This window comes from Guyanagaster necrorhizus (genome assembly GCF_019112545.1).
Source record: "Guyanagaster necrorhizus MCA 3950 unplaced genomic scaffold BT62scaffold_68, whole genome shotgun sequence".
In the NCBI taxonomy this organism is placed as follows: domain Eukaryota; kingdom Fungi; phylum Basidiomycota; class Agaricomycetes; order Agaricales; family Physalacriaceae; genus Guyanagaster; species Guyanagaster necrorhizus.
The window spans coordinates 17,116-42,463 of record NW_025064947.1 but is presented as its reverse complement, the minus strand read 5'-3'; the positions used below and the strand labels follow the sequence as shown (position 1 = coordinate 42,463).

Genomic DNA, 25,348 nt, shown 5'->3' with positions numbered 1-25,348 from the left:
GCAGACATTATGATTTAGAAAATATTAGGATTCTGAAGAAACAAACTCAATAAACCATTTCTTATACAGAAACTCAAAGACATCTCACCTCATTATGTTTACACAGGAATTCTGTTTGGAATATAACATGCATTAATGGATCATACCATGGAAACATACCAACATGCACTTGCTTTTCAAAGCCTCAGCAGCATTGTACTTTGAAATACTGCATCTTTGAACCTTGGTTTAAACTTTGCAGTCTTCAACACCAATGATTTAAAAAGTTTAGGGGGGAGAGACATGGTCTCCATGTTGTTCATAGGATGGAAACATGCTTCAAAGTCATCATAATATTTTTGTACAGAAAGTAATGAAATCATGAAAGAAACAATCCCACAATTCATAAAATACTCCATCAAATTCATGGAAACTATGATATCAGTCACAAAAGTATCATATTCCACTGATAATTTGACTAGGTACAATGGAGATATCAGCAAAAATTACATTGCAGTAATGAAATCTCATACCTAGAGATATAGCATCCAATGAATCCAAAGGCCAGCAGAGACAAAGCCATGGCCAACTGCACTTCTTACCAAGTTTCTACCTTGCAACATTTGGACTTGGTAGAATTTTCAAGATTCAATGCACAGCCAGGAGAGCATGTGGACCATTGCACATGATCCCAGCCACTGAAATTTCTCTTAAGTTCAAAATGGGCCTCAAATTACTCAGTAAAATCACATAAAAATTCAAGAAAACGCAAATTTATTAATTTCAGCCCACTTTGGAGCGATGGATAGTCAAGCTATATAAAATTTTTGCCCAAAGGTGTATAATAGTGGTATATATATATTGTTCAAAAAGGGGAGCCATGCTCCCAGCTGGAAAACCTAGTCAACCACCAGCCCTAGTTGTCACTGCTGCCAGAACCACTGTCACCCATATTGTCCTTCTCATCCTCATTGTCTTCATCAAATTCTATGGGAGACAAAAGGCATTCCCGAAGACGTGATACCTGAGCACGAACATTCTGAGTATGGGCCAGAACGTTGAGGCCAGCGAGATATTGTTGGGTAAGGGAGGCAGTGGCAGAGATACTCTGTTCCAAGGCGTTTAGCTCCCCCTCGAAAGCATTGATGGCAGCTTTTAAAAAACACGTCAGAAGAAGAAAACGACAGACGAATAAAAATGCACCAGCACCCATTGGACGATAGTGGTCCTCGGGATTAAGGCCTGCCTCCCCATCAACAGTGCAGGGACATTTGGCAGATGAGGGTACGACCTCACCAAAACCGCTGCCGCTGACACCCAGGTTGACCAGCAATTTGGAGGGCCCCGGACTCCATTTTCTCACCGCTGTAGTGACTTGAACTTAGGAAAGAAAATGAAGTTAGAAAAAAAGACAGTAAAAGGGTGAAAGCAAACACACCAACGTCATCGACCTTCTTGACGGCCTGAACCTTGGCCTTTTTAGCGGCCACAAGTTCTTCAACCTCCTCGACATCCTCTAGGGCACGCTTAGTCGGAGGGGGGCGGGGAGAATGATCGTCCTCCTCGTCAGTTGGTTCGTCGACATTGCCACGAGCTTTGGTTTCGTCTTTGCCTTCTTCTTCGTCATCTGTACCAGGTAAGAATAATGGTACATGACAAAGACCGGCGACACTACCTTCGTCCTGAATGGTACTCAGCCCCGGGATCATTTGTGGACGGGAGACGGCTACAACAAGAATGAAGGGACGATTTAAGAAAAATTAAAATGATGACGACACACCATTAATGGCTGTAAGTGGAGACGAACGTTTTTGTTGAACTCCTGAGACCTCGGCCACAGGTTTCAAAGGCCTGGTTATCCTCGTATGAAGAGAAGTAGGATCCAGCTGAAAAACAGGCGGCGGCATCGTAACACGAACTAGAGACGGTAGAGAAGGTGCCGGAGTGGAAGTACTAACAACGGGCTTACGAAGGAGTGAAATTGGACAAGGAGTGACTTTTGAAGTCGAAGGCGCGGGCGGCGCCGCGGAAGCTTGTCTTGAGGCCACTGGTGACTTTGGAGGCGTGGTAACACGAGCAACCACGCATTTCATAGTCAAAATGGGTACCTCGAGTTCGTACTGGACCTAGCACAATGGTTAAAAAATAAGAAAAGAAAAGAAAGCTCAATAACATGCCGCTTCGCGAGCCAGGGTGTTATACTCTCGACGGGCCTCTTCAACCTTCTCGATGGGCACAGCGGCGAAGGACTGAAAAAAACTCCCTTCCAGTTTGTACCAGCTACGAAGCGGAACCTCGGCCAATGAAACATTGTCACTACAAGTCGTCCAGTTGTCGATGGCTTCACGAAGCCAGTCATCAACGCAAGAGGCAGACCAAGTATCGTTGGGAGAGACCTGTTCAAGTCCCTCCAAAGCGGCGCTAGCAACGGTGTATGCTTCTTGGGCTTGCACGACCGCGAGTTCTTGGGGTTCAGTGGGTTCAGCCATTGCTTTCAGATGACGTGTAAGATAGTTTGACCAATTTGATGGTCAAAGAAGGGAGGCGGGAGTTAAAGATGCAAAAATCTGTGAAATCGTTTAGTTTAACCGAAGGTGCAAGTCAGTAATCAACACAAAGAGATACCGCCCGTTGAACAAGCAGTGGCCCAGAAAAGAAAAGAAGAAAAGGTTACTCACCTAGAGATACAGGAGGAATAGCGCCTTTACTCGGGAAGACGCTTAGGTAAGGGAGGGCGAAGAGAAAGAGAGCAAAGCGTGAGCTAGAGCATGGGCTGTGTTGGAAAGAAGTGGAGAAGTGGGACTTAGAAAATTTTCTTTAAGTCCCTCTGAGTCGCGCGTTGACCACGGCTTCTGTTCTTTGTAGAATAGACGAAAGAAGTCCCAATGATGAAGAAGACATACGCAAGAATATGTGCCTTACAATCAGCAATTAGGGTACTATTTTTAGATCCCAGACGCATCTAAAGCACTTCGATCTCCAATATAGGATGGATCTGATAGTTACCGCAGCAATCCCTAGCAACCGTGTCCAAAACCCAGACTTTGCATGGGAAAGGTACTGCCCTAGACTCGGAATTATGTTCCCAAGTAACATAATAAAGGTTTAAGGGGGATGGTGAGCCTCTGGGCTCTGTACGCTCAGAATTTGCAAATTCTACATGATTATAATGTTACTGTCCACTAGACGGACTTTCAGCAAACCAACGACTGCCGACACAGCAATACCACTTTCAAGTCACGGAAACCATTCCTCAAGTACTTTGATACTTCATCCTTCTCATACATGCCAACAATTACCGCATTGCGCTACCTTGTTTCACTCAGTGGTTATGGTTGGCACCGTGACCCATCTTACTCTTTCTCCTGCGCCTCCTCATTGCAGAAGAGCTTAATAAAAGACATCACGAATGATACGCGGGGGCATGAGCTGACAGGGTTCCAAATAGAATGTATTCCGGCAAGCCAAAGCCTTCGGATGAGAGCATGCTTGTGTGGAAGGAAATAATATCCAGTGCAGCGATTGCACTATCTTCTGGAATTCCTTGTTAGCGATGGACGACACTTGGATGGAGCGACCCATGAACCCGACTCTGAGCGGTTGGAAGTGAACACAGAATTTCAGTCATGCATGATATGAATTAGCGGTGCAGGATTCAATGATTATGATGAAGAGTCTTATCGTACAACGAATCATCATATGCCGACCACATGTGTTACTATCATGGGATGATGGGGAGAATTCAATGTTTCCATCGTGGACATCTCAGTTCGTGATGATCGTAGTCGTGATGATGGACGCGAGTCCCTATGATACGAGGGTAAGTCTTACCATCGTCTTGTTGATTGTCTCGGAGATGCTTCACAATTGGAGTACCTGCCGTTGCATAGCGGAAACAATATGACCCAACCAATTTGAAGGCACGAAGATCAGTGCGAGATTGGACACGAGCCTTTGATGAAACGACGACTTGTTTCCCTGGAATAGAGTTACATGTCAATCGGGCTTCAATTCAATGGTCATGCTGTGAAAACTGGGCATTGTGGAAATTTTTGACGGGAGTCGATAATTGGTACCTCTATCTTGCCAATCTTTCCCACTTACAATCATCCCGACCAAGATACTAAAATAAATCACACTGCCACGTTAAACGGTACATATTCTTGGTGTATACCTCCAATTTAAGAGGAGGTGGCATTTATCTATGGAATGAGTAAAAGTGTAGATATAATCGGGCAGGTCACTGCTATCACATGTGGGCACAAGGAATCGAACCTTGAGTTAATAAATTATAGGACACCTTGCTCGATATGCTACCCCCGTCACAAGGTGATGAAAAAGAAAAGCATCTACTATTCAAAGCAAACACTAGGACTCAAGACCCCATTCTTGCTTGCATGCCCTGAAATCTGGGCAAAAGTCATAAAACACCTTCGGTGCAAAAGCCCTTAGTCCCTTACATATGCTGTCGGGACCACGAACTATTGACAGAAGAATATATGTGAGTATCTACGAACGAGTGTAAGTATCATAGTCATAAGCACAGTAGGGATATACATACCTCAGTCGGGCACAACGTGGGTGAAGCGACTGAGGCATACAGATAGGAACGGCTGGACTATATAGGTGATCGGGAAACGACAGGAGGTGTAAGTATATATAAGGCAAATAAAGCGAGTGATCAAAAAGTAAGATAAGATGAAACATACGGATATCCTCCAACACGAACTCTATCTCTTCTTCGCAGGTAACCAGCGCAGGCTAACCATCAAGTGAGGCAACTATGCCTAGGTGACGAATTATCGCAGGCTAAAATGAGTCCAACCTTGCATTCTGACAGGGGCTGAATTCACCGTAATGACGAAATTCCTATAATTTGAATATCTATCCATCAAACGCGCCCCCTCTCCGGCAAAAAGAAATTGTATCCTTCCAAACCATTCGGAGGCGAGGAATCGAACCTGGCATTCTTTTTTTGCCATTGAACCACAGTTACCCGGGAGGGTCGAATTCTCAAGAGGAAAATTCTCTCTCTAAGACTCGTCGAGCATGACGATGGCGCAGTTGCGTCTTTACTTGAAATTAAAAATACAATCTAAATACATCCCTGACTCTGAGCGGAATAACATTTACCTCTGGGTATGAATGGGTTTATTGGGCCAGATTTATTTCACGATTCAGGATCGTTCTTCGGGACAACAGACCATTAGCTTTGAAAGCCAAAGGGCAAAAATCTTTACTCACAGATCAATGGTGACTTGGGAGACAAAGGATCGACATTACGGCTCGAGCCTCTCTCACACTATGGGAAACATAGCGTCAAAGGCTCCCGATCATTTACATAAAACACAGAGGTCATTGGAACAGAATATCCATGAATCATAGCAAGCTTGAGGATACAATGACGGCAGTTTTACCCCTCGACCCATATTCGTTTTTTGGATTTCGCAGTTGTATGAACTCTAAGGTAAAGTCCACGGCTGATGCATCATAACCATTTTCTTCTATCAGATAGGAAAACCCTCAGACAATAAGCGTCACAGTGAAACTCAATGCTCCACCAAGTGGGAAAGTACGACTCACGATGCCATGAGAGGGTTCATAAATTCTTCGACCGAAATGCATGCACGTACATGCAAAAAAAAGAGTTGAATATAGCAGGAACAGTCTATCTGTCATCACAATTTTATGCCAATCTCAGCGAATCGAACTTGCCATGAACCGTCTGTGAATTGCATCAAAGGAAGTTCGAATACCGTTGGGCGGAAGATTGGTTTGGGAATTTCAATGGCTACGTTCTAGCTCACCCATATACTCGAATTTACATGTCGAGTAAGAGGATTTTTTGAAGAGCGTCAATAGTTTTCAGTCTCAGCGAAGAATACTAAAATTATGGTGGCCTTAGTAAAGAATCGGCCGTTCTCCACTTTTCATACACAATTTTTTTTCATTTGCAGTCAAAGGGCAGCCGAAACTTTATGTATCGTAAGAAAATCGCTGACAATGGTAACACAGAATAGCATTAAACCGTTGGCGCCCAAAACGGAAAGCGAGACCTCTGCAAGGAAAAATTTAAAACACCCAGGAGTTGCCAAGCCCCCAGTGTTTATGCAGCTTTGTTTATTCCTTCATCGCAGGACCATGAATGAAAAGGACCGGTGTTGAGCAGTTGTACCATGAAAATGAACAAAAGGAGAAAAGAGGTTGAAAAAACGACATTCGACATTCGACAATGGGATGTGGGCATCGAACCCCGAGCCACAGCAATGGCCGCTGGACATGCTGTCCTTCAGGAGATACATAGAAAACAATAAGACAAGCCTATCAGATATACTTCGGCAGAGATAAACGTCAAGGTCCCAAACTCCTAGTCTATGTCCCGCGTTGTAGTATTATAGAAAATCGAGGAGCGTTGGCCCACTTTGAAAGGTTTCCCGGTTAACAGTAAGCACTTGCCAGCGGTAACCCTAACGACGACCGGGCTGGGCCAGAATTGCACCATGTTGTTACAGTCGCTTTTCGGACCACGTTCGGTGTTTTATTTTTCTTCACCATCACGAACAGGGCTTTGAATCAAACCCCGCGACACTGCAATATGTCCCTCGACAATACGATCTGTGAGACGTGATGAGAAAGGTGATAGAGTGTTATGCATGACTGACGATGGGTCAATCGGCACTGAACCGGCACTACCACTATCGACTCTACAGACTATGATCAGCGCCTCTGTCTTGCCTCCAGTCCCAGTGCCAGCATATGGTTACGACTCCTCACGATGAGCTACCCGACATGCTCGGGAACCAATGCGAGACCACATTTGTGTACTCGTGGGTGAAACAGTAGAAAGAAGGGAAACAATTGTACTACGGCCTATTCTTCTCTGGAATTCTCCGATTCCATGCATTTTCTTTTGATTTCGCCGCGCCCCGCTCATCTTCAAGTCTCCACATGTTCTATTTTCATGTCCGGGTGTTCTGATACTGTGGGGCGCGTTGGAGAGGTAAGTCTGCTATAGCCTTCGTAATAGAGTTCCTTTACTACCATTCTGATCCTTGCTGATATCGACATTAAGGCCCTCATCCTCCGAGTTGAGATAAGCGTATTGAGATGGATCACAGCTAGGAGGGGTTCATCAAGCTGTGAAAACTAAGCATTAGAAACTTTGCATAGCTGTCTGAGTTGTTGCTTGGTGGAAAAGGGTTATTTAAAATAAAAAATAGTATTAGACCAGTTTTCTAATTCAGATATAGGGAATTGAACCATCGACAGCCACGTCTTCTCTTGAGCTATATCCGTGTGGAAAAAGGAAGTCGATAATTGTACTGGAAGAAGAAAGGAGGAAATCAGCTTCATACCACTATCTTACTAATATTTCCCACTTAAAATCATCCCAGATGAATCACGCCATCACATTAGGTGGTAGATGTTCTCAGTGTACGCCTCCAATTCAAGAGAGGTGTCATTTATGTATCAAATGAGTAAAATTATATATATAATGACTGTCATCACATGTGCACAAGGAATCGAACCTCGAGTTTTAACTTATGGGAGACCTTGCTCGATATGCTACCCACATCGTGAGGCGATGAGAAAACAAAGCATCTCCTATTCAAAGCAAAGACTAGGACTCAGAGTACATTCTCGGTTGCATGCCCTGAACTCTGGGTGGAAGTCATAAAACTCCCTCGGTGCAAAAACACTTAGTCTCTTACATATACTGTTGGATCTACAAACTTGATCCCTTCACAGGTAAGCAGTGCAGGCCAGCCATCAAGTGAGGCAACCATGCCTAGGGGAGGAATTCTCGCAGGTCAAAATGAGTCCAAACCTGCATTCTAACAGGTGCAGAATTCACCGCAAATATGAGAGGATGAAAGATCTATAATTTGAATATCAATTTCTCAAAACCCCCTTCCCCCCCAAAAAAAGAGTTGGATTCTATGAACTTATTCGGAGGTGAGGAATCGAACCAAGCATGGCCTTTTTCACTATCAAACCACAGTTACCCACGAGGCATCGAATTTTCAGCAGGAAAATTATCTATCTCCTCCAGCATGCAGATGTGACGGTCACGTCTCTACCGAAAATTGAAAATACAATCGATATATTCCCTGATTCTGAATGAAAGAACGTTGATCTCTGCATATGCATGGGTTTATTGAGCCAGAGGTTCTTCAAAATTCAGGATCATGCTTCGGACAATAGACGATTAGCTTTGAAGGCTAAACGGCAACGGTCCTTAATCACAGATTCATAGTGATTTGGGAGACAAAGGATCGACATTACAGCTCCAGTCCCTTTCGCACTATGGGAAAAGCGTCAGACAACCTCGATGGGTAGCGAAAGGGTCAAACGACGGGTATTTGTGCTAGGAGCATTGTCAGAGGGAAATTGGCCACAGTTCTTTGTCTTTTGGATTTAGCCGTTGCAGACGGGCTCATAAACTCGAAGACAAAGGTCCGCCCTGACGCCTTATAACGATTTGCTTCTATCAGGAAGGAAAACCCTCAGACAATAAGCGTCACAGTGAAACCCAAAGCCCCAAAGAGTGGGGACAGTACGAAGAGCATGACGTTTACAAGGGAGCGTTTCATAAATTCTTCGACCGAGATACACACACGCACGGGGGTAAAAAAAAAGTTGACCATAGCAATAGCAGTCTACCTGTCATCAAAAATCATGGATGGCGAATCGAACGCGAATATGAACCGCCTGTGAATTACACCAGAGGAAGTTCGAAAACCGTTGGGCGGAAGATTGTTTTGGGAATTTCAATGGCTCCGCCGTAGCTCAGCTATATACTCGAATTTACATGTCCAGTAGGAGGTTTTTTTCGAAGAGCGTCAATAGTTTTCAGTCTCTGTGAAGAATAGCAAAATTATGTCGGTCGTAGTAAGGGGTCGGCCGTCATCCGCTTTTCATACAGCAATTTTCTTTCGTTGCCGGTCGAAGCCACAGCCGAAACTTTATCCATCATGCGAAAATCGTCCCTGAGCCAGGCCGCAGTGTTTATGCCGCATTGCGCATTCCTTCATCGCAGGATCATGAACGAAAAAGGCCGATATTGAGCGGTCGTACCATGCAAATGAACCAAAGGAGAAAAGAGGTATTTAAAAATTTGCTTTTGCCAACGACAAGTCAGAAGCCTTATTTGGACGTGGGGTTCGAACTCCGAGCCACAGCAATGTCCGCTGCACATGCCGTCCTTCGCTGTTATGGCGCTGAAGGGAAAACAATGAGATATATGTCATGGGAGATAAAAGATGGAAGCCAAAGACTCGATTTATGTGCCGCGTTGTCGAAAATGAGAGGATTAAAGGGATTGAAGAGGGTCGGCCGCTTTGAAGGGTTTCTCGGCCAATACGCAATGGCGGGCGGTCACCCTAACCAAGATGGGGCCGGGCCAGATTCGCAGGCCTGCTGGTACAGTTGCCTTGGGGACCATGTTCGGCGTTTTTTTAAAAAAAAAAACCATCACGAACAGGGTAGTGAGCACAGGGAAATCTAATTTCACATAGCGCGATGCTGAACCGTTGACCAGACGGAACACGCAGAGAAGACGTCTACATCACAAAGTTACCTTACACCCTCCATACTGATACTCTCCTGACTCGTCATGTACCTCGGTCCCAGCTTGACGTTACAGTCCGTCGAGTAGTGCACGCTACGCTCCACGCTAATCTGAAGCTACCATCGGTAGATCGATCCGTCAATAACTTGAACTCAACGAAAAAAGGATCAAATCGTTTACCTCTGCGCGTTTAGCGACGTTCAGGTCTGCCTGCCAGAACCAGAGCCAGAACGAACACGTCAGATTGCCTCCCTCCCTCTAGATCCGAAGAACAAGAGAACGCACCACACGAGGTCGACGACTATCGAGGAGTATCGCACTTCCCGTCCGACCAAACGAAGACGTCTGTCCTCTCCGCAGACCACGGCGTGTATTCAGCCTGCCAGTCGCAGTCGTGAACGGACGACAGACGATGGACAGAGAACTCTCTTACGTTACTAATAGCGAGTTGGCATATACTGTCAGAGGGGATGTCAGCTGGTATGGTAACACGCCAGACTCAGACGTACGTTTACCGATGACGAAATGCACACCCATGAAAATGAGGTTCGACGACATCGTGAGCCACTGTCGTGAGTCGATGATATCAGGATGGGCGGCGCGGGATGTGGAGAGGGAGGGGAGGGAGGGAGGACTCACGCATATCATGTCGATGATAGTTGCCGCGCTGGTAAAAGTCACGTAGTCAGCCATCGGAAATCGCGGAGAAAGATAAGATGCTCGTACCATGTAAGAGATCCTGTTTCGAAGGTGTATAATATTAGGGAATCTATGACGGCGTTAAGGCTGGAGGAGGTAAGATTTGGGCGAAGAACAGGAGCTTTGGTGTACTTCTCAGCTTCTGAGCGGCTTGTGTGCAGGAGACCGAAGAGGGATCCGGTGATCAGGATGTCTACTGTGGAGGATAGGGCGAGGCCTAGTGTGAACACCCACTGTATGTGGGTCATCAGTAGTGTGCGGATATCGTGTGGGATGAACGTGATTACTCGAAAGTCTTCTTTGAATGTAGAGTACGTTTTTAGACGTATCCTACCCGGGATTATCAATGGAGGGATTTTAAGCTTTGACATTGGACCCATACATTTCTGATGTCGTAACTGAATGGTTACAATGTTAGCACCATAGATCCCCGGCAGAAGCATCGCGTAAACACACCGCAAGCAGAAGCTAGCCGCCACGTGTAGAGAACAAAATAAACAATACCGCACCAATGCGATATGGATAGACCCTCACCGAGACGGAATGCCGCCAGGATCATCTGCCCAGGTGAGTGAGTATCAGAATAGGAAAAATGAAACAGAAAGGAGGGGCACTTACTATAGGACATATAAGAAACCAATTTCGTTTGCTAACTGGGGATGTCGGATTATGACGGTTCAAACGCGCAAGAGCAGGATGGCGACCTACGCATGAATATCCTATATGCAAAGAAACTGCACGGTCGATCAGTCGAGGCAGCACCCAGGAAATTAGAATATTTGAACATACCAGTGGACTAGAAACGTCAGGACGGCCTACGAACACATGATCAGGGATGGATAGCAGTGAGGCGGGATCGAGGTGCCATACCGTAATCACGATGGTCACCTGTCTGATCCATTAGCACGAAGGTTGAATTGCATATGGATATCACTGACCGCGATGCTCCTGCAAACACATGAGTGATGGTGGCGGTGGAGGTGTGAATAATGAATCTCACCAAGGTATGACGTTGATATTACCGTAGTGGCCGATGACCATGTACCATAGCGATGTCCAGACGAAGCCTGTATGGCTGGTATCGAGCAGCCTGTCGGGTTATGGTGTGTCAGGTATGAGTTTGGGGGGCGATTGGTGTCACGAACCATACGGCGAAGACCTGTGGCGAGGTTAAATAGGAAACAAATGGCAGTGTAAGAGTTACTGACGAGTATTTTGACTCTGACGGAATCGGAGGGATAGAGCTTGTAATAGAGGATCGTTTGGATGGCCACCGCGCCAGATAGTCTACGGAATTGTTAGCTCGAATTGGCTGGAGGAAGGGGGAAAAAAGCCACAAAGAGGCGGAGAGCGCGCCGATGGCCACCGCACCATACGTGGTCGAGGTGTCAGTCGACATGGTCAGAGCAAATACAGGGTCCTGGCGGAGTGAAGACTTTATATCCTTAAATACCGTGTTGTCCCAGGGTCGCGTCAAAAAAACAATAGCACGTGGAACCCGAACGCGGAGGAAGAGTTTCAAGGTTTGATTCGTGCTAGGCTGATATTGTTAGTGGACCGGGGTGAGGAACTATATGTGATTGATACGTTCATTTCGGGGATATGTTTCTCGACATAAGGCTCGGTGCGAAGAGGGAGAGCCTGAAGACAATGAGCGGGCAAGAGGGGGAGAGGTATGCCGATGAACCTGTTATACGCTCTATGAGGTCGCTCGATTGAGCAAAAAGAAATTTTCAGAAAGGATCCTGGCGTTGAGTTCTTTATAGCGCTTGACCGACTCATAGGCGGCCCGGAGAGATTCCGAAAAGGATTGAAAACTTTGAGGACGAGTTTTAACGTAAAAGAATCCTGTAGTGGTTGTATAACAATGTGTTCTGATACTATGAGATCCGCAAAGTGGGATTTTGCGGCGAGAAAGAACGTATCTGAGCTCAGCGATGGTGGTAGGGCGAAACACGTGGCAAAAAGATGGCAGTGTGGGTATTTTGGTCAACCAAACAAAGTGCGCTTCTTTTTCTTACTTCACTTGTGCTCGATTTCCTGACTCTCGAGATGATCGGTGACGCGGCGAGTTCAGCTTGATTGCACTTCCTAGAAGACGCCAGAGAGCACCGATCGACTTCGTACTGCTACGATAACCATTGTTCTGATGGGTGTCTATCCGAAGCCTTCTCCGAGGGCCATGTCATCATAAGATCAGAAAACAAGAGTCCTGTCCTACCCTCTATATACAGCACTCTCACGTATGGAGGGACGTGTCCACTTTCTCTTCCTTCGCTATCAACTATGCGCGGAGCCCCGTCGAAAGAGTACGTAAGTATATCATCGCCACGGATGACATGGTCACCGTTTTTGTCAGTCAAGATGAAGCAAGCTTCTACGACGTGAGCATTCAGAGGTTAACGATGATGGTAAACCCATGATACGCCTAGAACCTGCTCTCTATTCTTCACAGGCGTTTCCCGTACATTGCCAAGAGGTCGAAACAATGATTTGAAGGTTTTCGCTGGACGATATGTTGATATTCCATATGATTTATGGCCGGAGGTTGGCCCTCGTATTAACAAGATAAAAGTTATCTCTCGCGCGTTACAGTCCCCCATTCTTCGGATCCGGCTGCACTATGATCAGGACGAAATCAAGCCCTGACGCGGACGCTTAAGACTAGCCCAGTAAGTCGATCGATGCAGATATTCGTTGTGACTATCACCGCCAAGACGATAACAGTGACACTACCTAAGGTTGCATCAGTCTCTGATCTAACAGCAATGGCATACCCTCGATCAGCAACGACCGGGCAGAAATATCATGCTTTCTAGTATTTTCCGAATATCGGTAATATTAAATATTATACAAGTCGTCATATTCGTAGCTTTCCCAGGCATTCCTTGAACTCAGTTTTTATTGTTATGCTAAGGTGGAATCGATTTTCAATAGCAAATAGTGCCTGGAAGCTCGACAAACTTTGCCCTCTGGCACGTAGATGACTGATAACCACCCCACCCCAAAAAGAGTTTCGGTCCTCGAGGAACGCCAATAGCCGGAATCGAACCAAGGCCTCGATAACAGCCTTTATGCCACGGACGTCATAAATACACTTACCATCTCAAAACTTAAATGTACCGCTCAAGCTCTAGAAGATCCGGGTTCATTCACAACTTCTTCCCTCTTAATTTTTAAACCTAGTTATTTGTCGAATTCCGTACTGGATTATACGTGTGGCTATTACGAAAGAAAAGGACAACGACCACCATGATATATCGCCTGGGTGCGGATTCGAACCGATACTCCCGAATGGACCCTTTGCCCATGGAGGCGACGTTCACAAAAGGTTGAACATACACCTTCTGGTATTGCACATGGGCAATCCGCCACATAGTAATTGGGGTATGGTGCAATATTCGCAGGAGAAAGGGCATTCATTAATCACCTTCGCAGAGGAAGGACGTAATTATCTACGGTCATGAAAGAAAACTACCCTCGCGATGGTCAAGACTCGCCGCTGCGCCATCAAACCCTGAGGCTCCTTCCATCCTTGAAAAACGTTTCCCTCGACCCAAAGTGCATTATCGAGCGGGGTGGAATATGCCACGAAGCCAGGATTGCATGACCACAAATGGGTCTGTCAACATTCTGGAAACTCCGTCTCTGGTGTGAAAAGCATCAAAACCATTATATATGCACGTAATGACCACAACACGGGTCACTACCAGTATGCCAAGATGTGAACTGCAAGTCGGATATGGTGACAAAACACATAGTGGAGATCCACTTCGATCCATGGGAAAAGAAGTTTGTTGTCGAAAAGTTTCGGGGTCGTTAGGAATGATAGAGGAACGAGCAAGGTAAGTGCGTATTGTGATCCAAAAGCTGAAAAATTTGGCATCCAATCCCCAATTCCAAAGGAACGACGTGGATTCGAACCGTACCGTGAGTTCCATGACTAACTCGGCCAACTGGAAGTGCCAGTCATGTGAATAACACAGAGTCTTTGGGAAAGCGTGAGGTTAGACTTGTTACGACGTGACAATCCAGAAAGAAAACGTGCTCATATCCACCACTCAGCACCTAAGAACCAAGTGGACTCCAATGATTTCCGTAAAAGCCAGTCCATGGGAGGAAATCATACCCAAAGCGCCCAGGTAAAATAAAATAAATACATACATCGATGTCTACACCGCTAAGGAGGACCGGAATCACCAGCAGATAAAAGATGCACACGAACACAATACTTCATGTCGAGGTATGAATATTAATTTCCGCATGCAAAGGGATACTGACCGGATCACTCAACCCGCGTACCTAGACTCAAGAAACACATTGTGAAGTAACATGACTTCTACCACCCAAGGCGCTCCTTCGTCCATCCCCAAAACTTGCCATTCTTGTCGATCCTGTTACACAGTCTCTCACCGCGGTCCAATCCATTTATCTTCTCCACATCCTCTTCATCTAGAGTGGGAAGCTAAAGAAAGAGGTCAATCAAGGAAGTCATCAAAGAGAACCGTGAGTACTGACGTTGATATTATCTTTCTGTCTCTGTTCCTTGTCGCTCTTTGGTATGATGATCACGCCACCCGCGATTTGCCATGCGAGGATGACTTGTGTGGGCGAAACACCGTGCTTTGCAGCAATTTCTTTGATGATGAGATCTTCTCGGACGGTGTTCCCGTGCCCTGTATGGATCTGGTTAGCGGAGTCGAAGGACACGAAAGGGCACGCTCACCCCCAGGAGAATACGCCTCAGTGGCGATGCCCTTTCTCTTGTGGTACGCGATGAGATCGCTCTCTGCGAGGTATGGATGTCGCCTAAATCATGAATGTTTGAAATGCAGAGAGAATGATCCAATCGGTACATACTCTATCTGGTTTACCGCCGGAACGACGGTTGCTGTTTGGAATAGCTCTTCAAGACTGTGGGCTTCGCTGTTAGTACGAATAGATGGACAGGCGGAATGCATGTACGTCTTGATGGAAAAGTTGCTGACTCCGATGGCCTTAGCCCTGCCGCTCGCATAGATTTTCTCCATTTCGGCATAGGACTCATTGAAGGTCGGAGAATCGATGGTGATTACGGAGCCGTCGGCATCTCGTGGAAGATCCAGCCAGGCCCCTATAAGAGCCGTCATTCAGCGAGAGTGAGGGAGGCTAATGGTGGCGTACCTCGGTAAGGGATGGCCATGGGCCAATGCATCAAGTACTGTCAAGGATACTGAGAACGGCGTCCTCTCAGAAGGATTGGAGCGTACAAGGTCCACGTAATCCATTCCAAGGTTTCGGAGACTCAGGTCGAACGATTCCGCAACACGGTCCTGTCGGTTAAAACTGCTCCTAAGAGTTACTAAACTTTAAAGAGAACATGACGAGACGGCGCACGGAAGTTTAGTTGTGATGAAAAACTCTTCCCGGGGAATACCAGACTCTCTGATCGCCTCGCCGATGGCCTTCTCCGTACCTGGGGCGCTCGTTCATGCTTGTAAGAAAACCAGGGATGAAACACACCATATAGTAAAGCTGTATCAATGTGTCTATAGCCAGCCTAGGGTAACGTTCAGTTTGCGATTCAGAAATGCTCGTTGATCTCACCTGAATCGCCGTTAACATCCAGCCCTTAGTTGCATCACACGCCTCGACCGTCATCGCGCTCGGACCACCCCCAGTACCTAAATATATGAGCGACATATCGTTGTATGCGGGTGTACTGACCTATGATGGGTATCTTCGTACCGTTGTTAAGCTCGACGAGGGGAATTGGAGGCATCGAAGCGACTGAGGATTCTCTATGATCTGAGAAGGATGCTTTATATGCGCGCTTCCCAGTCATTTACAGCATCAGGGTCCTTCGTAGTCAGCAGAAAGCACCTGATTCCCGATAGAAATGGTATTTGTCATCCCTTGCGTAGATCGGTCGAGTAGAGGAGATGTCGGCCTCGATGACGACGGCAATATCCGATCGGAGATTGAATTCAACCTGTCTCGGCCGAAAGTGTAAGCCTCTGCTGCCTACTCAAGAAGGGAGGGTAGATAGCTACAGAAGAGGGGCCAAGCCTCTTGATCCATTGTGATGTGCAAATGGAAATGCATGAATGGCTAACACTGTTAAACATAAAGTAAGAGAAAGATGGGAGGGTGATAAAAAGCTGGTAATTTGATAGAACTTGGTAAATAATAGGCTTAAAGAAGGAACTCAAAGAAAGCTGCATTAGACATGGTGATGCCACAGGCTGAAACTGCTGGAGTAAGTTTCTGCAGGATGAAGAGAGAGGTGAAGCCTCATCAGACAAGAAATAATAATGCTAACAGAAAGTGTGGAAGCAAAGCCTCAAATCCTGGAAGTGATGAATGAGCCTGACTAAGTAGTAACAGAGTAAGGCTAAAGGAGCAGAATAGGAGTGAGGATAAAAATGAGAGAACTGCATCAATGTCTCTTGTGAATCAGCCTCAGCTGAGACTTGGCACTGAATCAGAGATGATATGGATGCTCTATTCCATAGATGAGGTGGTGCCTCATTGACCTGGATATCCATGGCAATACCAAATAGAAACTCATAAGAGTCTGATTTTAACAAGAACCCCAACAATCCAGACTTCAGTTTTGCAAGTGGGCTTTCAGTGTACTTTCATATGGTTGACAGTGCAGGCAGGCTTTAACACAAGCTATACACTGTGACTTTTCAGTCTGCAATGTAGTACCCTTGATCAAATACTACCATCCAGACTTGACTAGCCAGGAGAGGTCTGACCTATCAAGGTGGAAAGGACAATTGGCATTGCTCTGTTATCAAAAATCTTCTATGAATATGAGAGGCACCAGAGATTGTTATGATTTTTCTATTTCCTTCTCTATAAACCCCTATTTATGCTTAGTCAAGGCATCAAGAATGAGTGCTTAGGACCATGAGACAAAGCTTGGTCATCACAAACCAGCCGAGTCTGTCATTGTCTTTCGACACAACAATGATGCCCAACAACAGAGACAACCCTTTTATGAATGGTAGCAATGCTCTAGGACAATGGACACAACAGATAGAGAGACACACAATAAGTATGCAGTATTATTAGCATGATCTGTATAGTATTTAAGGAGGCTTGCTCTCACTGGTATATCCCCAGCTTCAAGCTAAAGTTTATTCATATCATTCTACCCTTGAGCCAACTCTTAACAGCCTTGTGACACAGTGAACAAAAAGCACATCAGTGAACTCAGACAACTTCCCAAAGTGCAAGGAAGCTTCTGCTTATCATGTGCTAGCACTCACATGATGCTTGAGTCTAACAGAGATGGCTTGCAGAAAATTACTCTGATAATAGCAATATGATCTGTGACTGTAGAGGGTGGTTAGTACATGGATTTTCACACTGAACATCACAAAGGAAACTGCTGTGAGACTATAGAGAGTGGAAATATTCTATCCTAAAGTAAGTGTCCATGAGAGTATCAGTCTTAAGTATGGCTTTGCATTAAATAGTTTTAGTAATATAGCCTTTTTCAGTCCAGTTGTACAAGTTCACAGAGAATACTCAGTTATAGCACTGGTGATGCATATTGGATGATATATCATAGTAATTAATAGAGGCTGTGCTCAGTGATCATAATGACTGAATCTGAAAGGATCAACAAATATAATGTCTGAAGGTGATGCTATATTGGCTGAATAATATGATTGTAGAGATGTAAGTCTGGTTATATATTGGTAAAACTGAAGGTCAGTTATAATCAAGACAATCTTGGACTTGGTAGGATTGCAAATACCATGGAGATTCACTTGTAAAGAATCCTTAAATTCAGAGTGTACAGAGTCTGGAGGCTTATCATTATAATGGTAGAAACTGCAAGTGTCTCAAGATCCATGCAGAGATCTATACAAATGCTTTCTACTCCTGGAATCTGCTCTCATGATGACCTTTGTTGCTTACTTGAGAAGAGAGGATAGATCATTACAAAAGAGAGATCATGCTCCTCAACCCATTATGATGTATGAACAGCTGAAAGTGCTGTTGAGTAATGTCAGGAGTGAGAGTGGAGGTGGTTTGAAGATGTGTATGGACAGATCACAATACAAAAACTGTTAGGGTGCCAGAAAATAGTAGCATAGATATGTCAGCTGAAGTTGTGCTTATTATGCTGGGTGGTCTTAAATATAGATAGTCTTGACCTTTGATGATCAATATCTCATAGCTTGTATGACTGTTTCAGAGAGACCAAGAGAAGCATAGTAAATTGCTCCTCCAGCTCTAGCTGAGTGATCTCTGAATTCTTTATCCATGACTGCAAAGAATTTATTTGTTGAATCAGACATGATTGGAATGTCACTATTTTCATGGAGAAATTGTAGAGTCAGTAGACTATGAATGCAGTCTCATCATATAATATAGAGTGATGGAAGATGAATAGGATCTGTGATATTCTGTCATATGAAAAGAATACTGATTCCATGATAAAATGGATTTGATAAATGTGTTTATCAGACTGATAACATTCATAGAAGCAGCATGAAAGACTTGTAGTGAAAAGTAGATCATCATATAAGTCTGAGACATCAGCAAGAAGACAGAAAGTGATTAAGTGAGATGATAAGAGAGGTAGCTTCTGAGATGTTGGATCATCTCTTGTCTTTTTAGAACCACAAATAGTTACTTGAATGATGTTATGTTTTCAATTGACATTAAATTCAGAATAAAGGTCTTTTAAAAAATGGCAAATTCCAGTTAAATATTTTGAGACTAACACAGTGACACACACCCCATGTGTTGATGCATGTAATTTTGTAAAATCTGATGATACATTAAGAGTATTTGTTACAATTTTTCCTATTTTCTTTTTCTTTTTCCTCAGGGGTGACCCCTATCTTTGCTTAGTCAGGGCATCTAGGACTGGCACTTAGGACGGGTGCTTAGGACCAGCACTTAGAACTGTGGGAAAGCTTAGTCAGCAACCCAGTCGGTCTTGGTTCTACTGCACTGCTGTGTGCTGTAAAAAGAGAGACAATACTCTTTTTGTTCTCCAACTGCGGCACAGCAGTAACAGCACACAGCAGGACAATAGACTTTGTAGAGAGCTGAGTAACCACAGCAGTAACAGCAGCAGCAGCAGAAGTCATCTTTTGTGAACATTTATTTATAGTACGATACCAGAACAGTATATAAGTAGTGTAGCTCTTGCTGTAATACCCCAGCTTTGAGCTAAAGTTTATTCTTCACCATCCAATCTCGAGCGACTTGCAACTGCCTTGAATCACACTCTCTATCATCACATCAGTGAACTCAGTCAGTCTAACCCAAAGTGTGAGGTTCTGAACTGTTTATCACATGTTGATAGTCATGTGGAGTTTGGGCTTAACAATTAGCTTGAAGCTTCTAGCTTCCCCTCTTTAAAGCCTAAAAGGCTAAAAGAACTGAATGCTTTCCATCAACCTCTTCTTGATCCTCTGGACAAGAAACTGAATGCCCCCTGCTCTAAATCCATCCGATCCAAACTTCACCCACGAGTTCTTCGAACTCTTAGCTTCTATCATTGGAACACTGATCGGTTTGTTGGTGATCATACAGCTGTGCTGTGGATGCCAATCTATTACCGCTTGGGCTAATCAACATTACCAAGAGTTCCAACGTATCTGCAGAATCCTTCGAAATGTCATGCCAGACCTTCCCCTCCATGACATCCCTGCCTCTGTCTGAAACTCCTTCTGACACCCCAAGGAAACCAAACCAGAAGACAGGCCTGAGAGCTCGAATCAGGAACGTCCTAGGGAAGAGGAGCAGCAGCAGCGGCAACACGAGTATCCCCCAAGACCCCCATCAGCAATCGTCCGAAACCCTGAAAACCCTTGGGCTACAGGGTTTCGACGAACCCGACCTGACACCCCCATCCCCTCCCCCAAGCACAGCATCTCTGTGTCAAGAACTACCATTGCCCAGTCTGGAATTGGGCACCGGGTGAGAGACTCCTTGGATGCCATTCGGATGGCTCCAAGCCCCAGAAGTACCAACAGGCATCAACCCTGACATGCCTCATCAACAAGAAGCAGCAGAAGGGGAACAAGGGTCAGTAGTCCTGATTCCTTCTTTGATGACACCAACAGAGACAAGATCCGATACTGGCAAGAAGTGTCAAGAGCAGCCAGTAGACTGGAACAAGGAAGGGGAGGAGCCTCACACATACCGTGATGTGATCCAGTGGTATCAAACACAATACAACCAGCCCCCCAGTCCCTTGCCGAGTTCCTTGAGGGACAGACATGGACTGGCCGCCAGACCAGCTGACAGCATACCATCATAATCAGCACTACCGACTCCCCATTCCAGGAACCTGCCACTCCCACCAATGAGCTTGACCCTTGGACAGGGTCAGCTGCCAGAGTCATCCATGCCGACGACTACCACCACAGGGAGCTGACACTCCTCGACAATGACCGCCCATTATCATATGGGACCGATACCATCACTGAAACTGACGATATCCCCATCTGGGGAAATGGGATACCATCAGAGCGGGGAACAATCAGCGGCGACGATAAACATATTGATCCCACTGGGGATCTCAAAAGGGACCTCAACAGGCCAATCACTGCCCTCTTTCTTTGTCCACACTTCTACCGAAACTTCTGCCGGTATCACAGAGCAATGGCGCTGGCAGCAGAAGATGAAGAAGAGCAGCCCGACAGGGAGCCTACTCCTTGACCCAGACCTGATGATGCCGAGTCAAGTACTCAGCCCCAGCCTACCCACCCCAGAAACCTTTGGCCAGCAAGACAGTTCCCTCCTTGAGGGGACCACTGACAAGGGAGCTGAAGGGGACGACAAGGCTGAGAGGGAGGACCAAGACAGCTGGGTGGACCCCATCCTTGAGTGGGGAAGTATTGTCAGTATAACAGTGTGTCAAGAACAGGAGAAGAAACGTCAGGAACAAGAGGCACAGGAAGAGGAGTTTATTCAGCTATACCAGGAGCAGGTAGCTGAGTTATAGCAGGATGATCACTGGCTACGATTGTCCCTGGGACGAAGGTACACCACCGCTGATCAGGTTGAGAAGGAGGAAATTTTACAGTATGCCACAATGGAGTGTGCTATTTTTAATTTCAACCAGCGGTTCTTACATTACCAGATGATGGCGATGCCACCATATCGGCCAAGGTTTGGCAAGCAAGAGGCCCCAATGCTGTGGACCCCAAGTATGATGCCGAACAAGTCGGCATACATGGCATCCTCAGTCTGATCAGCGACCTCAAGATATTCGGTCACCACCTCAGCCATCCATAGTATGGCATCTTGGCTAGCCCGATCCAATGGACAGCCAAGAATTTATCACCCGAACCCCTGGACCGGCACAGGAAGCCAACTATTGGGAGGGCAACCGCTGCTCAATGAAGCCAAAGGCAGTGGATCAGTCTCTGCCAATCAAAAGAAGGACGATCCCGAAGCAATAGCACAGGGATGGACTATCAAAGATGGGCAGATCGTATGAAAGGAAGGACCACCAATGCCAAGAAGCCCCATCGCCAATGATGGATCCTTACATTCCTTTCCAAGGCCCCCTACAGATTGGGTTGGTCCCCCTGGGGGGAAACCCCTGAATCCAATGTCGCCTCTCGATCTGAAGGTGCATGTATTAAATGTCAAGCCAAATTTTGGGTGGGACCCCCTTCCTTTTAGAGGGGCATCAGATGATATTGACCATTTTCTTCTAGACTGCGACCAATATTTCCAGGTGTTTGCCTCATATTTCCTCCTTGACATATACAAAGTAAACTATGCCACCACCTACTTCCAGGACAAGGCAAAAGTATGGTGGGTACTGCTGGCTCCAACCTTCTGGTCAACCACATGACAACATCATTGATTCTCCTCATGGCCAGTACTAAAGCAGATGATCCATGACAAGTTCACAGATCCTGCCATACGAGAAGTACACAAGGCCAAGATGAAGGAGTACAAGATGGGCGACAAGGCGGCACCCGACTACTTTGATGAGTTGGAACACCTCGGAAAACTCACTGGAGTCTGAGAGGACATAGTCAACTCAGGACGAATGGTCGAGTATATGAAGCTGGGACTGCCACCCCACTACTTGAAGACCATTTCAGATCTTGGACACAGCATACCAATCAGCTATGATGAATGGAAGGCCAGAATCATCCTAATGTGGCAAGAGCAACAGCAACAGAAGGCCAAGGCAACAAACCTGTGGGGACAGCACAGGTACCAGGAACAGGGCCTGAAGCCCTCAAAACCCCATGTGACCATGTCTGCCAGGCCTGGCAGCTCAGTCCCAACTTCCCAAAACAATGGGAAGCAAACTGGGAAGGGCCCAAGTACTGGAAAGGGTAAGCATATTGATGTGGATTGCCTCCAAAAGGAGGGGAAGTGCTTTAATTGTGGCCAGCCGGACCACATAGCACGAGACTGTCCACAGAACAAGAACAAGCGCACAAGGGAAGATATCTGGGCACAGATCACAGAACTCATGAAGGAGGAACAGGACCTCAGAAACGATGAACCCGAGGAGGGAAAAGGCAAGGCCGAGCAGTGAGTGATTCCACTAGCTCAGCCAAGGACAAGAGCAATGGGTCATCAACTGCTGGACAGACTGACAATTTTTCTTTAGAAATAACCCTCATGTCTAAATTGTGTGTGCATTCGAATATACCCGACCCCATTACTCAGGACAAAGAATCACCTAAAGAACCACCTATGACAACTCAAGCGCCAAAGAAGGGCTGAAGAGGGGCAGTGAGCCCCAAAGGTGTGTCTTCATCAAAAGTTTGCCAAACTAAACTTCCAGAACAGGCAAACCAAACAAGGAAAACAGATCCCACTGGATGGCTCAAACCATTTGACACCGAATGGACTTGGCGAGCCATCAAGGATGCAAGGAGTGAAGAAGCAGCAAAGGCCATACTCAAGAATTGGGTACACAGGACCCGAGCTGAAGAAGTAATTGATGACATGATCACTGGAATGCGATCAGCTGAATGATGTCGAGCCCTAGAATGGCTCGACAAACCACATGGACCGAGGAAGTTCATCTGGCAATCCAAGGCTTCAGGACAAGATCTAGTGATCGAAGCTCAAATCGAGACGTTAACATCTTGAAGTGCTCACAAAGTCACTGCACTAGTTGATAGTGGGTGCACTGGGAGTTCCATTAACCATGCTTTTGTCAACAAGCACAAGCTGCCAACCCAAGCCATGGTGGCACCAATTCCAGTCTACAATGCAGACGGAACAAAGAACCAAGCCAGTTCGATCACCGAATATGTTGAGCTTAGGCTCACCATCGGAGATCATTCCGAATGAATCGACTTGGCAGTAACTGAATTAGGGACCAAGGAAGTCTTCCTTGGTCATGATTGGTTGATCCGACACAATCCGCTCATCAACTGGAAGACCGGATGCATCATTTTTGCTAGGTGCCGATGTCAAAAGATTCCATTCAAACTACCAGATGAAGATCCCGAAGACCAGTGGGATGAAGAAATCGAGGATGGGGAGACAATTCTCACTGTGGATCTGCAAAGGGCCATCAATATTTGAGCCATACATCATGCAAACAACTTGGTGGCGAAGGCCAATGCAGAGAAGGAAGAAAAGACATTCGAAGAAATGGTGCCGGAATGGGCAAGGGATTATCAGGACTTATTCGAAAAAGAAAGTTTTGATGAATTACCCAATCCAAAGCCCTGGGACCACACAATTGAATTAATCCCCAACACCAACACTAATTTGGATTGCAAAACTTATCCACTTAGCAACAACGAGCAGCAGGAGTTGGACAAGTTTCTTGAGGAGAACTTGTCCAGTGGAAGGATTCGACCATTGAAATCACCAATGGCGTCTCCCTTGTTCTTTGTCAAAAACAAGGATGGCAAACTCCGACCAGTACAGGATTATTGGAAGCTCAATGAAATGATGATCAAAAATTGTTATCCACTTCCTTTAATTTCGGAGTTGATGGACAAACTCCGAGGCGTGAAGTACTACACCAAACTGGATGTTTGGTGGGGGTACAACAACATGCACATCAAAGAAGGAGACGAATGGAAGGCTGCTTTTCAGACAAACTGTGGTTTGTTCGAACCGATGGTAATGTTTTTCAGTCTCACAAACTTGCCGGTGACTTTCCAGTGGATGATGAATGACATCTTCAAAGATCTCATTGCCACAGGGAAAGTTACAATCTATTTGGACAACATTCTCATCATGTCCAAGACCAAGGAAGAACATCGACAGCTAGTACGACAGGTACTAGAGTTGATGAGGAAACACCACCTTTTCCTCAAGGCAGAAAAGTGTGAATTCGAGGTACTCGAGACCGAGTACCTTGGAGTCATTATCAGTGAAGGAGCCATCAGGATGGACCCCATCAAAGTAGCCAGGGTAACTGAATGGCTGGAACTGACGAAGAAGAAGGAACTGCAATCATTCCTAGGATTCACCAACTTCTATCGCCAATTCATCTGAGACTACAGCAAAATAGTCTCACCCATGACGCAATTAACCGGAAATGCACCATAGAATTAAGGGTTCTCACAGCAATCAGCGTTTAATGATCTTAAATGCCAATTGGCTGAAGACATCATCCTGGCCATACCAAGTCAAAAAGGGAAATTCTGAGTAGAGGCCAGCTCAAGCAAAGGAGCCATCGGAGCAGTACTTTCCCAGGAACAAGATGGCAAATGGCAACCCATTGCATTCATGTCCAAAGCATTAACAGTGACAGAATGCAACTACGAAATATACGACAAGGAACTCCTTGCCATAATGCTCACACTCTCTGAGTGGTGACATTATCTCATTGGAGTGGTCCAGACCTTCGAAATCTGGATGGATCATCAGAACCTCTGATATTTCTGACTCCCACAGAAACTGAATCGCCAACAAGTGCAATGCGTAATGGAACTATCCAAATATGAATACACACTGCACCATAAAGCTGGTGTAGCAAACAAGAAGGCTGACTTCCTCAGCCACAGGGCGGACCATGACCAAGGAGGAGCCGACAACGAAGGGGTCATATTGTTATGACCGGAACATTTCCAGGCAATGATAATGCCCACTGAGGAGGAAGTGCATGAGCGCATCAAGAGTGCTACCTGGGAT

At 45.8% G+C, this 25,348-nt stretch overlaps 5 protein-coding genes across 5 annotated transcripts; 2 read left to right on the top strand and 3 right to left on the bottom strand.

The window, feature by feature from the left end:
* Window positions 1-808: 808 nt before the first annotated feature.
* Window positions 809-2,826, bottom strand: BT62DRAFT_938861 (uncharacterized protein). Its single transcript, XM_043187613.1, has 7 exons — window positions 2,658-2,826; window positions 2,157-2,546; window positions 1,760-2,105; window positions 1,655-1,705; window positions 1,418-1,606; window positions 1,183-1,359; window positions 809-1,131 (listed from the first exon to the last, which is right to left on the bottom strand). The coding sequence occupies exons 2-7, from the start codon at window positions 2,466-2,468 to the stop codon at window positions 896-898; spliced, it is 1,311 nt and encodes a 436-aa protein (XP_043033058.1). The 5' UTR covers window positions 2,469-2,546; window positions 2,658-2,826; the 3' UTR covers window positions 809-895.
* A 5,485-nt stretch (window positions 2,827-8,311) lies between these two features.
* Window positions 8,312-9,047, top strand: BT62DRAFT_1013781 (uncharacterized protein; the record flags this gene model as incomplete). Its single annotated transcript, XM_043178111.1, has 3 exons — window positions 8,312-8,338; window positions 8,475-8,764; window positions 8,873-9,047. 3 exons carry the CDS (start codon window positions 8,312-8,314, stop codon window positions 9,045-9,047), a joined length of 492 nt encoding a protein of 163 aa, XP_043033057.1.
* Window positions 9,048-9,521: 474 nt separating this feature from the next.
* BT62DRAFT_699078 (uncharacterized protein) lies at window positions 9,522-11,798 on the bottom strand. Its single transcript, XM_043181926.1, has 20 exons — window positions 11,587-11,798; window positions 11,458-11,536; window positions 11,395-11,408; window positions 11,250-11,339; window positions 11,188-11,197; window positions 11,120-11,137; window positions 11,039-11,064; window positions 10,958-10,983; window positions 10,868-10,902; window positions 10,784-10,808; window positions 10,706-10,717; window positions 10,632-10,647; window positions 10,537-10,579; window positions 10,382-10,482; window positions 10,277-10,336; window positions 10,060-10,217; window positions 9,984-10,008; window positions 9,836-9,929; window positions 9,731-9,760; window positions 9,522-9,666 (listed from the first exon to the last, which is right to left on the bottom strand). The coding sequence occupies exons 1-20, from the start codon at window positions 11,646-11,648 to the stop codon at window positions 9,556-9,558; spliced, it is 1,035 nt and encodes a 344-aa protein (XP_043033056.1). The 5' UTR covers window positions 11,649-11,798; the 3' UTR covers window positions 9,522-9,555.
* Window positions 11,799-12,494: 696 nt separating this feature from the next.
* BT62DRAFT_1081508 (uncharacterized protein) lies at window positions 12,495-13,130 on the top strand (the record flags this gene model as incomplete). The annotated part of the gene is made up of 3 exons (XM_043179676.1): window positions 12,495-12,558; window positions 12,609-12,633; window positions 12,682-13,130. The coding sequence occupies 3 exons, from the start codon at window positions 12,495-12,497 to the stop codon at window positions 12,896-12,898; spliced, it is 306 nt and encodes a 101-aa protein (XP_043033055.1). The 3' UTR covers window positions 12,899-13,130.
* Window positions 13,131-14,588: 1,458 nt separating this feature from the next.
* Window positions 14,589-16,010, bottom strand: BT62DRAFT_913157 (Aldo/keto reductase; the record flags this gene model as incomplete). Its single annotated transcript, XM_043183880.1, has 11 exons — window positions 14,589-14,714; window positions 14,768-14,925; window positions 14,976-15,058; window positions 15,110-15,163; window positions 15,215-15,362; window positions 15,413-15,449; window positions 15,499-15,574; window positions 15,626-15,704; window positions 15,752-15,788; window positions 15,836-15,893; window positions 15,952-16,010. 11 exons carry the CDS (start codon window positions 16,008-16,010, stop codon window positions 14,589-14,591), a joined length of 915 nt encoding a protein of 304 aa, XP_043033054.1.
* Between the last annotated feature and the right edge of the window lie 9,338 nt (window positions 16,011-25,348).